This window comes from Arvicanthis niloticus, chromosome 16, assembly GCF_011762505.2.
Source record: "Arvicanthis niloticus isolate mArvNil1 chromosome 16, mArvNil1.pat.X, whole genome shotgun sequence".
NCBI classification, from domain to species: Eukaryota; Metazoa; Chordata; class Mammalia; order Rodentia; family Muridae; genus Arvicanthis; species Arvicanthis niloticus.
Genome location: NC_047673.1, coordinates 16,107,293 through 16,126,166, shown reverse-complemented (window position 1 = coordinate 16,126,166; position 18,874 = coordinate 16,107,293). Strand labels below are relative to the sequence as shown.

Here is an 18,874-nt window from a genome sequence, read left to right as displayed (position 1 = left end):
TGCCTGCAGCCTGATCCAGTTTAAAAATCTGAGACTCTTTGGAGGGAAATATATCAGAGCAGGCTTTTACTTAATTGGCAATACCTATTTGTGTGTGTGTGTGTGTGTGTGTGTGTGTGTGAGAGAGAGAGAGAGAGAGAGAGAGCATGTGTGTGTGAGCATGTGTGTGTGCATACATATATATACACAGAAATATTGCCAAAATTTAATATATATTAAATATGCACATGACTTAAATATTATATGTATATATGTATATATATATATATGTTTGTATATATACATACACATATCACACACATACACATATATATGACTTAAATCTGAACTATATACTGGGGATAAGTTAAATTTTCACAATATTTGACAACATATATCCAAAGTGGGAACATAATAAGAGATATTCACAGAGTTTGACTGCATGACACATAAGCTTTTTAGTAAAGCCTACAAACAGGGATCATGTCAGTTACTTAAAAACAAAACTGAGTCCTAAAAAGTTTCCTCAAGGTCATAAAGCATGCTGAATTACTTTAGAAAAAAAATTCCATTACTTGTGCTGAAGTGGGAGAAGCAGCTGTTCTTCCAGTAACACTAGGCACATTTGGAAGGCTCAAGCTGCATAAATGTCAAGGAGACTTTGGAGATAAGAAGATAAAATGTACATCAGTCTGCCTTTTTGAAGATAAATAACACATCTGGGTTTAATGATCTTGCAAAAACAAGTCCACAAGGAGGACCCAAGAGTGGGAACAGAGAAAGAGTGGAAACAGAAATAGTAAAAAACAAACAGAGAAGAGGTGGAAATAAGAACAGGGTGGGAAAAGGGAAGGAGTGTGAACAGGGAAGGAGTGTGAACAGGGAAGGAGTGTGAACAGGGATGGAATGTGAACAGAGATGGAATGGGAACAGGAATGGAGTGGAGACAGAGATGGAGTGTGAACAGAGATGGAGTGTGAACAGGGAAGGAGTGGGAACAGGGATGGAGTGAGAACAGGGATAGAGTGTGAACAAGGAAGGAGTGTGGACAGGGAAGGAGTGTGAACAGGGAAGGAACGTGAACAGGGATGGATTGTGAACAGGGAAGGAGTGGGAACAAGGAAGAAGTGTGAACAGGGATGGATTGTGAACAGGGATGGATTGTGAACAGGGAAGGAGTGGGAACAGGAATGGAGTGGGAACAGAGTACTTACTTGGTCTGATGCTTTGATCCTTGCAGATGTGCATGATACTGTTCTATGGAGTTGAGCGACACACTGCAGGTGGTACATCTGTAAGTGCGTCTCAGACCTGTGGGCGACAGACAGGCTTAGTTAGCTGCTTTCCATGAGTGAATTATAGAATTTCCACAGAGGCAAACTCTGAGTATCAGAGAAGACTCCTGGATCTCCTGCTCCAAGGCCACTCCTTCACCTCCTCCCAGAGCCCAGCCACCAGACTCAGCAAAACTGGAATGTGCAGGTGTTTGTACTCAGAATGTCCTATTTATAGATGGCTGAAGCAACTCTGAACTACTCAAGATAAATGCTTTGGGAATTTTCTAACTCAAGCTAAGAAGCATGCTATTCCTTACCTAGTAGCCCTGCACGCAAATCCCATAGATGGAGTTTTAATCTGTACAGTAAAATTAAAAAATATTAAAAAAAAAAAACCTGTCCCATTCCTTTGCCATCTCCATTCTAAAACAGAACTGAAGTGTAGCATTGGATAGTATTAACTTGTGCTCGATACTAGGACTGTTTTATAAAATCAAGTAACCAATAGGGAAAAAAAAACCTTCAATTAATTCTTGGGCAGTCTGACTTCCCAACAGAGTTAAGAATATCTATGCATTCTTCTGCTTATATGCTTGCCTCATTAGTACAGCGTCAGCTTTGAGCGGGGGACTAGGAATTCCAAAAGAGAAAAGTCATGCTTTGCTTTTAAGGAGTTGAGCAAAATCTTGAATATTTGAGAGCACAGATAAATACCAAAGGTAAATTGGTGTCGTCGAACAGCATTGTCTACATCACATTAAACCTCTGGTGCAGTAGAGGTTCACAGTGCTACCCATTCCTCCTGCTGCTCCATCCCCACGGGGGGGGGGGGGGGGGGAGGGGAAGTAAAGCTAAAGCTGAATCCTATAAGCCAGGACCCCACACTAGTCAGTCTGAGACCCTTATAAAGACAGGTGAGCCTATGCTAGCTCGCATGATCTCTTGTGAAGTGACTTGTCATTCCCCATTGTATCCAAAGCTTCTACACTGCATTCTCAGCCTTGAAGGAAGCAGGGAAAACATAGTGAGGAAAAAAAAGAACAAAGTCCCAGGGAACAAGCACAAAGTTCCAGGAGAGAAAACAGAGACCTCTACCACATACTTCTTCATGACAAGCAGTAGGCAGGCACCTCTGCTCTGCCCTGGAAATGTTAGTGGGAATTTCCCATGTCTGTGGAGGAGCAAAGGACTTCCTGAAATGGAAAATTCAGGCCCTGAGAGAATGACCCCCCCAATGGAGGCAATGTGAAGGAGAAGTATAAGGAGGGGGGTGGAGCTTTCTCCAGAGTCTGACTACAGATGTTATAAGTTCAGCTGATGAAATGTGGTAGCATCCTCAGACCTGCCCTTACATCCAGGATGTGAGGAAAGAGCCAAGCACCAAACAAAGAGCAGAGTAGGGTCTGGACCTCAAATATCTGCCCAAGAAAAACTTCTAGAGCAGTGGTTCTCTAGCTCCTGTTGCTGAGACCCTTTAATATTATAGTTCCTCATGTGGTGGTGACCCCCCGCCCCACACACACACAACCACATGCCACCTCATAACCCTAACTTAGCTACTGTAATAAATCATAATGTAATCATCTGATATACAGGATATCTGATATGAAACCCTACGAAAGGGTCATTTGACCTCCAAAGCAGTCTAGACCTACATGTTGAAGACCACTGTTCTATAGGTTCTGTTCGGTAAGCTAAGCACAGGGCCAGGAAGCGTTTCAAACCAGAACTCCATCCTACCCTACACTCAAAATAACAGACAGACTAAAACCAAACCAAACAAAACTCCTCCCCCTCCCCATATTTCCTGTTGTGTCTCACTTTTCTTACTTCTTTGAAACTTGACTTAGTCCCAGGAATGGTGGATCTTAGGAATGAAAACCAAGCTGTTCCATTAAAAAGAGCTGAGCTTGCACTGCCTTCCCATTTCCGAAAGATTATCCTCTTTCCCAAACCCAGAGGCTATAAGTTATCACAGCCAGTATAGAAGTTGTCAGGATGCTTATCCAGGCCTGATCCATTCTGCTCTTTTATGCATAGAATCAAAATATGAAATCCGGCTTCAGGCAGTAACTCCCTCCAGAGGTCTCCATCAATCTTTTCATAATAAACAGTAACTGCTGCGTGTGAGTCCTCCTTAGAGTTCACACTAATCAAAGGGCTCCTCATAAAAAAAATGGAAGCTCAGTTTGGCAATAGGCATAAATATTTATGTTTAAAACTGGGAACTTTTAAGAACATCAACAAATCTAAAAAAATATTCTGACCTGCTACTTTCCACAAGGATTCTTATGCTCTGCAGTCAAACCAGGGCATGGGCAGGGAATATCGGGTACTTTCTTGAAGAACAAACTACAGGGGTAAGAAGTGGGCATAAACAAGAACAAAACCAGAGGGGTAGAGGGAACGTCTCCCACACAAGACATGGCATTCTCAGTAGGAACTCTGGGCTTTATTAATACTTCGTTGAAATCCTAACTACTTTGGAATTATATGGCTCTTTTCCCTCCGGGAACTACAGAATCTAATTATTAAATCAAAAATGTCAACTTCCTTACTGAATCCATTTCAGCACAATAACACATTAACAGTATCCTAAAGCCCTGGAGTCTAGTAGCGGATGGTGCGGGAACAAGACAGAGTTTCTGACTTGGAGGAGCTTCTTGAAGACATGTCAGGTTGTATTTATATTTCCCAGCACAGTGTTTATAACAGATAGGTCTGGAGAGGTCAGCAGAATGTGTCTCCTCAATGTGTCTTTTCAAGCCCAGTAAAACTGGAGTCTACATTGCTTCTGCTGCAATGACTGTACATTAGAGAAACACCTCTGAGCCTGGATTATGATGCCAGGTATTTTGCTGAATGCTGAGAATATTGGAAATAATAAGACACCGTATGTTTTCTTATGGATCTAGTTGGGAAGAAACGCAAACAATGAGTTGATGCTCTTTGAGATCTCGGCACAGAGATGACACTCCAGGGCCTCATTAGAGAAGTTGCTTTTGCACTGGACAGTAGTAAACAGAGAATCACAATTGGTCTAAGAACTGAGACAAAATGATGGTGACATGCTCCATCCTAAATATGACCCACTGACCTTTAAGGCTGAGGGAACGTCATGGAAGAGGAGGCCAAGAAAGAATGGAAGTGTCAGAAACAGTGTCTTCTGGAATCAAAGCACCCATGATTGTTTGAATGAGATTTGAATAGTATCCAGAATGGGCAGGGGACAAGGGTTCTCAAGGACCTACCCATGGATAAAGAACTATTGGAAGTTAATGTCTTCTGGGGAAGGAAAAAAAATCAATTTTATTTGGGGATATGGCCCTTGATAGGTTGGTCTTGGCCCAAGGTGTGGCCCCACGCTCCTCCCCTTGTGGGCACCTCTAATTGGACTCAGTGGGTTCCGTGAGGAGTCTGATAAAAACAGGATGGTAAAACCTGTTCAAAAAGGGATGCTGAGTAAGGAATGGCCCAGGAAGAGAAGACAGTACATGGAGGGCAGAGGATGAAATGGGTCGTAGTAAAAAGTGGTGAAACAAAAAGAAAATAAAAAGATGAATTAAAAAGCCAAACAGTCTCGCCAATAGAGAATTCAGCATCCACGAGGATACCATTTGAAACCCAACAAAGACCAAATATATGCCCATAAACAAAACCTAGCCACACAGTATGCCTGCGCATTTGAACTGCTGCATAAAATTCTCAGTGAGGAAAACCTAAAGCAAATCAAACAAATAAAACCCTACACTAGATGGAATTTGATATCTATAGGCAACACACAATGACATGAAGATCAGAATAGATAAATATGGCACTAACCAAATGATACCAGGCTTGATGGCCACCATCTGCCACCCGGGCCTCACATGTGGAAAGAAGAGAAGCAAGTCCTGAACATTGTCCTCTGACCTCACATGTGTACTATGATGTGCATACATGCTTACATACATACAGCACACATAATAATACACATGCAATAATACAAACACACACTCACATACATACAACACATACACATTCACATAATACAACACACCCACCCACATACACATAATGCATATTCACCTAAACATACATACATACCAACAACAACACTCACATACACACACAAATACACAGACTCACATATACACATACTTACATAGACACACACATATTCACATATACACATACATATACATGTTTGCATAAACACTACACATATACACATATATACACACACAGTCATACACATATGACACATACACTCACATACATACAACAGTACACACATACACACACAACGCATATACACACAAACACATATACAGACAATACACTCACACAAACACACAAACTCACACACACAGCACATACACACATATATATACACACACACTGACATATATACAACACACACAAATATATACATACTCAATACATACAACACACACAGAACACACCAACACTTGCTACACACATTTATATATACACACAACAAACACAGACATAGCGAGGCATTTCCCAGACATGAAGAGGGCACTTTATAATGATGAGGGGAGGATTTCATAAGTGGAACAGAACCTGGAATGTCAGTGAGCTAATAAGAGCTTAAGAACAGGTAATACACAGCCTGATGAGACCAAAGGAAGAAAGTCAAGACCACAATGATAGGGGGTGCTCACATCTCTCTAGTGGCAGTTAGAAAAAACAGGATAAAAATCAACAGTGCTTAGAAAACCAGAGCAAAAGTATCATCCATCTTGTGCTAACTAGCTTATATTTGTAATTACACCTCTGTAAGTGTTCACCGAGACACACCCATGTGCAGTGGGTGCTAAGCTCCTGTAAACTCATAAACTTAAATTACGTTTGTAGAGGGAGTTTGGACGACAATTCAATTAAATTGGAAATAAATCACAAGAAGATTTGCGCAGCATCTAAAATATTTCTAAACCACTCCTGTAAAGAAAAGCTGAAGATGGCTTGACCCAAGGAAAGAAAACACCACAGATACAGATATGAAGAACGTTGTAGAGAGATTTATAGTCTCAGTCCTAAGAGCCTAGAAGATTGCAAACACTTATACCAATCTGAAGCAGAAGGAGAAACTGTAAGTCATAGGCATCAAGGACAGGGAAACATCCACATAAAAACTAATAAAACCAAATTCTAGTCTTTGAAAAGGTGAATTCAAATATTGCTTCCAAGTACCTTAAGTGGAGATTAAAACAAACAAACAAACTAATAAGCAAGCAAACAAACAAACACATACCTCCACATATAGTCGGTACAGACTATATGGTCCAATTTAAAATGGTAATGCATGAACATTGTGGGTATGTAGCATTCAAATAAATCTCAGAATATGCATGAGTCAGGCACAAGGACCAGAGCTAAGTGGACAGCCACTCAGCGACAGACTGAATCTGTTGTCGAGATTTTCCTATATAGAAAGATGGAAACACAGAGGGTTGTTCTAGAAAATCTTACAAAATACTGAGGGATTTTGTAACACCAACTTTGCAACACACTCTTGGCAGATGGGGGAGGAAAAGTATCAACAACTGCAGAGGAGGAATGTTCTGAGGTCTCTGCATCCAGGGTCAAAAGTCCCAGCAAACCAGAAGGGAATTTGATTTGATAGAGAATACTTATGTAATATCTACAGCTAAAACGACATTCAGTGTTAGAATTGAAGTTGCCTCTGATTAAGAACAGAAGCCAATTACTCTCAAATTATTTTCCAGACCTGTAGCACAATGAATCATTGTAACTTCAACCATTTTATCCAAAATAAACCTCCAGCAAAAAAACATAGACAAAACAGAAAAGACAAAAGCCAGGAGCATCACTTGGACACGAGCTGCTAGCATCAGCTCCAGGGCCTCTGCATTTTGTGCAGAGTAAGTTTGAGGATGATGCAGAAAGTCAAAACCAACAAATATTTTTGAGAGGAATCCATAGGAACCTATGAAGGTCTGGAACCAGGTTCTTGAACTGAATCTGCATTGCAACATCACTGATAAATGACAGATTCATTGCCAACTCACTAAAATCTCCATAGGCTCTTTGTAGTCGGGGACATATGGGGAAACCAAGAAACCTAGAATGGCCACAACAGTTTTGAAAAAAATGTTATTTTAAGGGGCTATATTAAGGAGTTGATGGTAGACACAGGGAACCAACGGGGCCGGATGGGGTCCAGAGGATACTGTTGATTAGAGGTCAGCTGACCAAGCTGAATAAAGACTTCAAGGCAATTCAACAGGAAGGAAAGCTTTGCCATGGGTGGATACATGTATGAACACTAACAAAACAAACAATTAGAGTCAGATTGAGCCACCAACACACATAAGAGTAAGGTGGTTGAGATGCTGCTAGAGCTCAGGAAGGAGAGTACAAACCCACTGACTTCAATCTCTAGAACCCACATGAAGGTACAGTGAAAGAGCCAGATCCACAAAGGTGTCCTCTCATCATTCACATATGGTCACACATGTGTCACATGCACAAACACAATACACACACACATACATCATACATACTCACACTTCACACACATCACACACACACACTAATAAACAGAATAAAAAAATAAAACTAAGTTTGTGAATGCATTTAAATATAAGAGCTAAGTCTCTAGGACTACTATAAAAATGTAAGGACTATAAAATGTCTTCATGAATAATGCAAGAAACATACTCTATGAAAGAAATTTCAAATACATGAAAAAGGACAGAACACACTTTATTAAGCACATGAAGATTTTACTTAGGAAAGATGTCTTCTAGAAACAGAGCAGTAAGTTCTACCTGACGAGAGATGCATCCAGTACAGGGCTGTGTCCAGAATACAGAGTTAATTCCTGCCAATGTATCATTAAAAGACAACTGAGTATTTCAAATAGCACACTACTTGATCAGATGTGTCATAAAGGAAGATATAAAAATGATCAATAAGCTCATGAAAAAAATGTTTTGCCTTAGTTATCTCTGGAGAGATGCAAATTAAATGAATGATTAAGCACTAACTCACACGCAATACAAATGCTGACATCAAATAAAAGAATGCTAAGTGTGAGCAACCATGTGAACAACTAGAATTCACACGTTCCTGGGGCAACTGGAAATGGCCCTCCTTGGAGAAGCCATCTGGTGGTTTCTTACAAAGTTTTAATCACATACCTAACTGTATGAGGATTTACTCTAGAGGAATAAAAGGATGTGTGCAGGGGGTGGGGGGAAGCTGTGTGTGTGTGTGTGTGAGAGAGAGTGAGAGAGAGAGAGAGAGAGAGAGAGAGAGAGAGAGAGAGAGAGAGAGAGAGAGACAGAGACAGAGACAGAGACAGAGACAGAGACAGAGAAAGTTTGTGTGTTAGAGTGTGAGTATATGAATGTGTGTGCAGGAAGGGATAGATAGGATATATGGACTTACTCGGGAGCCTAGATACGTTTGAAGTTGGTGGTAAGGATGTGGGAAGGGAAGAGGATTAGATAAAGAACTGAAAACTCTGAAGGGATTGAATCTGACTTTTTCTATCCTTACATGAGTAGTTTGCTCTTATTCTCTTGGTTGTTAGTTTTAAACAGCAAGCCCCCTCGTCAACAGGAAATAGTACAAACACACCAGAGGGCATAAGGAATAAAACATTTTTTAAAAATAAAGACTTGGGATTTTGATTTAAAAATGAGTGTGTGTGTGTGTGTGTGTGTGTGTGTGTGTGTGTGTGTAAAAACAGTACATCGATGCTTGTAGCAGTTCTAATTATAGTTGCCAAGCAATGAAAATGTCTATCAACCTAAGAATTGGTAAGTTAAGGTACACTTATATATTGACATAAAAATGAGAAAAAAAATTCAATGTACTAATTCATGTATCAACACAGATGAATCTCAATCACATTCACAGGTAAAGCCCTAGTACACAGAAAGGCAAATCCTGGGTAAACGCTCTGACAGGATGATGAAGACAACAAAGATCTCACAGGAAGCCAGGGCTCAGGATAGCGCTCCCCTTGGCAGCTGAAACTGACAAGTGAAAATTGAAAAGTTTTGAAGAGACGATGTTTTCTATTTTGATGTTGGATGCCAATTACAAGGTATGTGCACTTATCAAAATGCATCATATCAAATACCTAAGACCCACACATCCAACTTGCATTGAAAAAATGAATGCCTGGGTTTACATAGAAACCTCAACAAACCAGAAACTTGAGTTCTGTGCTCGTCTACATTTGTATTATACTGAATTACCAGAGTACCGACTTCCCGTTGATGCTTTGATAGCTCCTCACCATGCAGAGAAATGTTCACATGTATTCTGAATAACAGTGCTCACTAAAGTGAGAACAAGTGTTGAGGATAATTCAGAATATAAAGGCAAGAACGATGTTTGATTTTGAATTATTTTGTCAACTTCCTGGCTTGGACAGCCACCAATGAAACCATCCTATGTGTAGCTCTGTCCTTCTCCAGTGTACACATGCAAGTAATATCTAAAAGTTCTACTACATACCTGCCATGTGGCTCACCCATCCTGTCACTATGGCAGGGTTCCATAGTCACTATGAGCATACGAGGAGGGTGAGGGGCAGACCTCTGCTGAAAGGAGAGCAGAGGCAGAATTGGCTGTGAAGCCAGACTTTGTAGTTCACTGATCCCTGCTCTGTGTCCACTGCCTCCAGGACAGATGACATAGTCCTCACGTGCCACCTGAGCACGTAAATTTATAAAGCACAGATAGCTTTCCTTCATTTCCAGAAATTAAGGAAGAAATTAGTGAAGGAAAGCAGACTTATGTGCAGTTTGGAAGACTCCGGGAGGGAAAGTCTTTGTATCTTGTCCTTAGCAATTTGATAGTGAAGATGAAACAAAGGACAGTAAGTGGTGTGTGTTAGTTTAGCTGCAGAACTAGCTGTCCTACTGTGTGAAATCTCTTTCTTCTGGTCAGCTTTCTTCTCCAGATGGTATCAAGCCTTACCTTCCCCTCCCCTCTACAGGCGTCAGTGTGGGACTCCTGGAGAAGTTTTAATTCTGTGGAGTCCACTGTGAGGTTCAGTTGTCTGAGAGCAGAAAGGAGGGAAGAGACTATCTGAGCATGAGCTGAACAAGAGAACACCAATGGATATGTCAAAGTGGATGGGGAAAAGCCCACAAGGCCTCAACCCTGCACGGAGAACTACAGGCAAATAAGGAACAATGAAGAAAGTCTTCCCCAGGGAATAGCACACCAGTTGGTTAACCAGCACCAAAGTGATCAGCCCTGAAAACATACACACCGTTAATATTGTACAGACTGAGCACATTATATTTAGGAACACACATGAATTACATATCCATAGGTATGCAATAACAATAAAAAAGGAAGAAATGAATTTGAAATAAATTGAAATTGAAATGAATTGAAGTAAAGCAAGGATGGGTATTTGGAAAGGTTTAGGGGAAAGAAATGGAAGGAATTATGTAATTACATTATAATCCAAAATATAAGAGAAAAATGTTTTGTTTATGTTTTTAAAAAGAATTCTTTCTCTCCTGCCAGGACTTCGACAAAGGATTCGACAAGCTATATGTGCCCTCTGGATACTTGAGAATTATGTGCATGTTCTCAAAACAGGAGTGTCTATGTCCCACAGATGGCTGGGTTTAATAAATCTATACTGGAACCTTGAAATTATTATCATTATGAATCCACAAATTTGAGAGCAAGACACTTTTTCTCGTCCATAACCCAGTGGCCTGTGCTCGGTTGCTCTATCTTTGACAGGCAGAATTGCTTCTTTGCCTTCTCTAACCCAACCCGTGGCCAGGAATACCCTTCCCCTGGAGGTACCTGCTTAAGCTAGCTGAGTTCAGTCCAATCCTGAGCAGTCTTTGCCCAGGAACCTGGTACAAGTTTATCTCAGTTTCCCCAGATATGCCAAATGCTCACAGACACTTAGCCCAAGCTGAGGCTCTGCTCAGTACGTTCAGACGGTGCTTCACAGTGCAAGGTATGCTCACACTCACTGTGGCATCTTCACCGCTACCCTTGGGGGGCATTCCCTGTGCTCTGATTCCCTTATGAAAGAATGACCCTGCTGTGGCAGCATCAGTGTCAAGGACAGTCACTGTCTTTGGAGCACCAATGTTTAAAGGTCTCAAAAGGGTATGTGGGGCACTCCCAGCACTCTGTAATCCACACTTGTATGGAACTCCTTCTCTGTCCGTTCTCCCAAATCTCTTCCACAATGATGTCTGCTAAGACAAACCTTCCCCCCTCTCCTGTGTACTTGATTACTTAACTGTCACTGGATGTCTCTATTAAGCTCCCGTCTCACTGAATTCTATCTATTCCTCATAGGGGCAGCATAGACACTTCAAGTTCTGTGTCCATTGTTAACAGGTTGGTATTGGCTGCTTGGTGAGCTCTGCAAAGATTCTGACCCTCCCCTAAAACAGTAAATTGATATTTTCTGAAGGCAAGTTGTTTCATAGAGAGTGGTGGAGACCAAGTTCCCTGCAATTTGTAACTGTCTCCCTGCTCCAATGTGTTGGAATAAATGCCTCAAAAGTCAGGGTTAGGAATGTGTGGACAGGCCAGAGCCATGAGCAAATGTCTGGATTTAAGGACATAGGCAGCTATCTCAGTGGATCAGTGGTAAATAGAAAGAAAAAGAGGCTCAGGAAAAGAAGGCTACATTAATACTGCTGGGTCAACTCCTGTCCGTGAGTCTGTGGCTTCAGGAGCTATACACTAAGAGCGTCTCTGCTAGCTGATACTCCCATCCTCATAGGGCAGCAGGCTTGCGACTTAGGCCATGGACACACGAAGTCAAGGGGAACCCAGCCTCTCCTGTAGTTTACCAAGCCTAGAGATGTTGACACAGAGACAGTCCCCAGGTCTTCCATGTGATCGCTACTTCCCTCTCAAAGTGACGCTGCCTCTCATTCTCCCCTAAACTCTATTTTTCCTCGAAACTGCTGGCAACCCAAGACACCCCCCCAAAAAAAAAAACAAAACCCAACCTCCTACAGATGGCCTAGCCAGCTCCAAAACTGCCCGAGATCTGAGCCCTGTAGCAAACACTTCACATCAAGCGCAATGGCTTCCTCTTCCAGTCAAAGGCTGACCAGCACGAAACTTGGAAGTATCAAAAGAAAGCTCTCTAAAAAGGATGAAGGAGGTTTTGTTAGATGTCATCTTCAAAACCCCTTATGAATATTAGTTCGTTTTACAGATGGGAAAACAATGGTTCAAAGACATTAAATTCATAGAACTAATAAACAGAAGAGTCTAGATCTGGATTTACTGACTTCTGAATTCAAAGCCAGTAACTTTGATATCCAAGCCTTTAAAAAATGAGAGGGAATGGAAGGGAAGGCACCCTACTTAAAATAACAGCAGCAAAACCTACAAAAATGAAAGCAGCAATATACATATACATAAATAACTTTATGCATATAAACATATATGTGTTAATTACTATATATGTATATGTATATGTACATTATATATATATATATATATATATATATATATATATATATATATATATATATATTGGTCAAAATGCTGGGAATAAGTTGACTGTGAGTGCTCACCCTTAAATAGGGCATCTATATCAATGCAACCCTCTTCCCACAAAGCTCCAAGAACATCAAGGAAGACTAGGCTGAAGGAATGTCAGAGCAGGAGGGGAAAGGGGGACCTGTGAGATGCTGCCATCTAGGCCTGGCAGAGCTGTTCTACTCATGAACCATAAACTCACAGCAGCTTTGGTTGCCTATTCAAGACCTGCACAATCTCAAACCTGCAAAAAGTCCATCGTTAATGAGGGAGAGGCTCGTGAGCCCCCACCTTTAGTGAAGAGGCTCTGGCAGTTGATAGCTGCTGGAGGAGAGTCAGTTTTCTTTGGGGAGGTGGCCGCTACTAGGTTGCCCTCTCTCCTGTGGATGGCTGCCTCCACATCACAACCTTTTGTATATGAGCTGTGATAATTGTACTCAGTGGGTTAGCAAAACGCAGAACCAAATATCAAAGAGGGCGTGAAATTAGGGGGGCGTGGAGGAGTTAGAGGGGGAAGGAATGCAGAGTGGATATGACCAAAATTCATTGTGAATATGTATGAGACTTGCAAGTAATGAATTAAAAGTGTAGAGAAATACATTGATTTTAGATGGTTATGTGAGGGGGATGAAATCGAGTGTCTGATTGTGGTGAGGGTTTCAGGTCTAGAGCAACTGTCAGTTCTCCATCAGATCCCAGGAACTGTGTATAAGGACCGAGATAATGGACTCCAGTTTCCACACAAGAATTGGGAAGCAGTGCAAGAAAAGCATGAATATTGCTTGCTCGCTCTTGCATCCAATCTTAGGTTTGCACAATGAACCTAAGAGGTTGGCTCCTCTCAATGGGTTCCATCTATAAAATCTCACCACCACCAGGCTTTGCCAAAACCCAGATTAGAGCATATAGTAGGCTGCTATTCCACATCTGGGACACTCTAAGCACCACAGAGAGCATCCAAATGCCTTTTGAATCCAGCCAGTTGCCTGCAGGCATAGACTACAGGGTATCAAACAGCTAATTAAACAAAGCATGCATACACACACACACACACACACACACACACACACACACACACACACTTTCTAAAACAGTCCTTTCCCTGTTTGAACAGTGAATATGCTAAGCTTTGAAGATTGAAACAGCAAAGAAACGACTTACCATCTTCAGAAGCTGTTTCCAAACAAACAGAGCCCAAAGAGGGAGTACATTCCCAGCAATTAAAAGACAATTTGAGCCATGTTGGATGCCTGGCACATGCAGGGGCTGGGAAGTAAGTTTTTATCAGCGAAAATTCAGAAGCAACAGAGAAGTTCAACCTAAACACTAGCACCCTAGAGGATAGTGTAGATATTCCACAGGGCAAAGGTTTGTAATAATCTTGGCTGAGTTGAAGACATCTGCCTCATACAGCCTTAATTCAGTTGTAAAAGTACTCTTGCATTACTCTTTGCAATTTACATGAAAACCAGAGAATTGAATCATTTTGCTTTTGTTTGAGGGTCTGATTGAATCCAAGGCAAACATAGATAGGTAGATTAAGATCTACCCATTAGAATTGTATTCAAACTATTTTAGCCACACATTAAATAACAAAGTGGAAAAGGCTTTCTCTTCTGTCTGACATTGATGTGGTCTAAGTGAAACTTGCTAGGACGTGGGATGTGCCACTGTACAGGAGGCTAGACCAAGTCAGCCATCACGTTCCTTATCTTCTTTCTGTGCTCCACAGCATCTACCATAAAGTCAGCACACACACACACACACACAATGTCCATTTTCCTTCTGCTCTGTGGCATCTCCAATCAAGTCAGCAGGTGTGTCCTTTCTCTTTTGCTGCGGCTCTATGGGTTTGACAACAGCCAGCATGCATGGCTCTCCTCCCTCTCTTTGCTAGTGCCCTTCAAGGCAGCTGATTTCTTCCTAGCAGCTCCTATGATTTCCTCAAAATGCATCAATAGTAGTGATGCCCCCACAGCTGTCAGTAATCAGTGATGTATGCCTTTAGCTCTATTACCGGAGTTCCCAGTGAAGAGTCCTAACACACCTTCATCCATGATTGCTTCAGAGCTGTTCATGTCCAAAGGCTGTGAGCTGCACTGGGAGAGGATTGCAGAATATGGGCAAAACATATGGCCCAATAAGAGCCCAAGGTAAAAAGACCAGAGGAAAAAAACCTTCTAATTGCCAATGATTCTTTACAATCACTCAGATTTGACATACCATGCTGTCCTCTCTGTCTCTCGCCCTCTGTGACCTATGGACTGGCCAGTCATCCAATTATCTTTGTTGTTCTTAGAGTTTATTTTCTGAACCTTTTCTGATCCATAGTTCTCACAGTGTCCCAAGTGTTCAGCCAGTTGGCTCTATGTCAAGTCCCAGATCCCTGCTGTCTCCCTGTACAACTGGCTCCCTAATAGAGATGCTCCAATGTAAAAGTCTTCAACAACAAAAATCACCTTTAAAGAAGTGCTGCACCTTTGGGTATTTGATTTAGAGAAAGATTGTTGAGACTATGTATCTCAAATCACTAAGACTGTGCCCACCTGATTCTATACTCCTGGCAGCTTCATGGCAACAAGTGGCAGCCAATGCCTCACTGTGGCTTTCCTTATGGACATATGACAAGAGCCTTCCAATTAAAAATTAAAAAAAAACTATCCCAAAAGTCTCACCTATGTATAGTTTTATACTCCATTACCTCATATACAGCCTAACAGAAAGAAGCAGGATTCAGAAACTGAACAGTGAATCTACTGCTTTTAGAAACCAAATATCCTGGGTTAAGGACTAGAAAATGAGGGTCTCAACAATCCTGAGCTACACTGGGCCTCAGACATAGGGGAGAGGAGGAAATGACAAGACTCATCATATATATGTATACATATATATACACACATCTATACATATATGTATATATACACATATACATATATATACACATATACACATACACATATACACATATATGTGTATATATATGTATACATATATACACATATACACATATATGTGTATATATGTATACATATATATGTGTGTATATATATATATGTCCCTTGCCATTCTATATTAATATCTAATTATGTTATGTCTTTGTTCCCTAATCTACAAAACAAAGGTGAGATTACAACCATTCATAGCTCATATTAGAATTAAATGAATTAATATAAATATGTAAAGGAGGAGAAACAAGCAACTCAGTGAATGTAAATGACAGTGAATTGTTACATTTTATTGAAATTAGATTTTTCTTAGCTTACAGAGAACTAGGCTTCATTTACAGCATTTTTCAAACAAATGAGGGTTTTTTTTGTATTTTTCTCCACATGCCTTCTCTTCACCCTCCTCCATCCCTTGTGCACTCCCCCCACAACAGGCTCCTCTCCACGTTCATGTATTATGCTGTTCTTGGCCTTTCCTGCATTTCTGGGCACTCTTGTTTCTCTCCTGTAAGCATTCACAGTCAACACCCATTCTCACAATCCCTCGTGTACATATATACAAACGGACTATGGTTGTTTTTAACTCATAATTTTATGCCTTGAACAAAAAAATGGAGACTCCACTCATGAGTGGGAAGCTTCATAATAATTTAATGGTCTAGAAAGAATGATCACTTTGCAACAGGCACATATAAGGCATCCTGGCAGGCTGCCTCCTCTACAGATGCTATTTATTCCATCTTTTGACAGGTCACATGACTCCCTATATACTCATCAGCCTGTATATTTGCCTAATTTACAGTTGAATGGAAAATGATCCCCAGTCTTCATTTAAAACGATGTTTTGAAAACACTCTGAGAAAAAAAAAATTAGATGAACTGCTTCTGGCAACGCTACTGACATCATGGACCTCAATGTCATTTGTTCTTTTTGTTTTCTAGCTTTGTTTTGTTTTAAATTCTGTGTCTGTGGCTACTAAATTATATAATTAGCTAACTGCATAAGTCAAATATACCCAACAAGCAGAATGGTATGCTGAAATTAGTATTGAGAGTTGAAAGTTTAAAGGTATCTTTTTTTTTTTTTACTCTTAAAAAGCACATGCAAGAGCTTATCTGAAGAATTGTTCTTTGTGTATTTGGGGTTTTATTCCTTTTATCAACAGTCTCTACTGACAATGAATGCCATTTTCTCTCTTGGGTCATTGTAAATGCTGACTTCCTAACAGACTCTGATGTGTCCAACGGGAAGGAAGGGCTTGCAACCTCCTTTATCAATACTCAGAAGCCTTTCAAACTTAAGCACATATGTTTGCAGATCAACCTACATCCAAGGTCTGCAGTTAACAAGGCAACCTTGTCTCCTACCTTCAGGCTTCCCACAAAGGAATGGGAGATATGGATGGTAGGAGCCACAGAAATGGAGCAATGGAACCATACTTAGGCATTGGGACCAGTAAACTGGGGTATAAATCTCATCTGCTCATCTGTGGTATCTTTGAGCAAGGTCATTTAATACACAGCCCAGTGCGCTCGCTCTCTCTCTCTCTCTCTCTCTCTCTCTCTCTCTCTCTCTCTCTCTCTCTCTCTCTGTGTGTGTGTGTGTGTGTGTGTGTGCAAGTGCTGAGGAAAATATAAAATACCAGGAGGAGGTAGTTATTTTAGGATTCAAGACTATTATCTATATAAATACAAGTGTATGGGTATGATGGATAAGTGGAAGAGTAGGCACATTTCCTTTAAAGTAATAGTCCAGTATTGACTAACTCGTTCATATACACTGATGTTGGCAGCATGCTTTTGTATGTAATAACTTACCAAATCATAGTCTTAGAAAGATGGGCAAGGGGTGACTTTGTAGAAGGTAACCACCCCAACACATTGTGTACACATACATATAATGAACCAACATGAGACAGTATAGAGACTTGCAGTCAGTTGGTACCTTTGACTCTTGAGCTGTGTATCTGAGAGGAAGCCACTGGGCTGACACAGGAGCAGGGTCATGTTTATTAAGGACTATCCAAAAAAAAAAAAAAAAAAAAGTGTGTCGAAGTCCAGCCAGTGGGTCACATGTAGCCAGAGTAGCTGTGGATGTGTCCCAACACAAAGCCATTGAGTTAGGACAGTAAAAGACTTTTATTTTTGTAACTTATTTTTGATATCCTCAAACGTAGATTTTGCAGATGACAACATTGCCACAATGCTACACAAACTGAGTACATACAAGCTCTCTATGTATACATATGTAGCTGGAGTGTGGCTTCAGGTGTCATATTCCAGATACAATCTAATGGCATCATGAGCTATTTTTTCTTCGAGGTAACTAGGTAAGTGAAACAGGACCAATAGAGCTTTAGATTTCCACTGCAAATGAAAGGTGGCTAATGCTACTTAGAAGACTCTCATTTATTCGTAGGATGCTTCTACAGCCACACCCAAGGACCACCTGCCATGTTTTCCAGCTCACTCTCTGTTTCCTGCTGCAATGGAGCTGAGAAGTAGAGGGTCCAAACTTTGCTTTTCAGTTTCCTATTACTTTTCATAATAAAGCTAAATATACTCTCTTGTCTATTATTATGTTTTTAAATCCAAGTATGGCTTCTACAGTCTCCAAAGAAAACAGAGTTTCCCCCCCCCCAAAAAAAATTACAGATGAAGATTATTCAAGGAAAAGTGGGCAGGTGGCTACTTTTTTCTTAAGACAAATAGTGAGGCAGTCAATCTGTTTGATTTGTAGGGAATTTGTGCAAGTTTCTAGGCTTCACTCGTGTGGCTTTCTGAGTGTGAAAGTCATCATTAAAATATTCTATCAGGAGCTGGAGAGATGGCTCAGCAGTTAAGAGCACTGACTGCTCTTCCAGAGGTCCTGAGTTCAATTCCCAGCAACCATGGTGGCTTACAACCATCTGTAATGGTATCCAATGCCCTCTTCTGATGTGTCTGAAAAGAGTCACAGGGTACTCACATACATAAAATAAATAAATCTTTAAAAAATTGTTTGAAAAATACTCTGTCAATCAGTCGTCATCCCTGTGCCCTTTCTCTCTCACATCTTTACCGTCACCTACACACTCCATCCAGACCATACTCTCCCCTCTGCTCATCTCTCAGGCATGGCCATGGCTTGGGCCCCAGCTC

The 18,874-nt window shown here is 40.9% G+C and overlaps 1 protein-coding gene across 2 annotated transcripts in view; it reads right to left on the bottom strand.

Annotated features, from left to right (window-relative positions):
* Window positions 1–18,874, bottom strand: part of Zmat4 (zinc finger matrin-type 4) — a 373,453-nt gene that overhangs the window by 53,566 nt on the left and 301,013 nt on the right. For both annotated transcript variants that reach the window (XM_076913915.1, XM_034520977.3), the window contains exon 6: window positions 1,194–1,290. In XM_076913915.1, coding sequence (XP_076770030.1) covers window positions 1,194–1,290 — 97 coding nt within the window. The remainder of the gene's footprint in view (window positions 1–1,193; window positions 1,291–18,874) is intronic.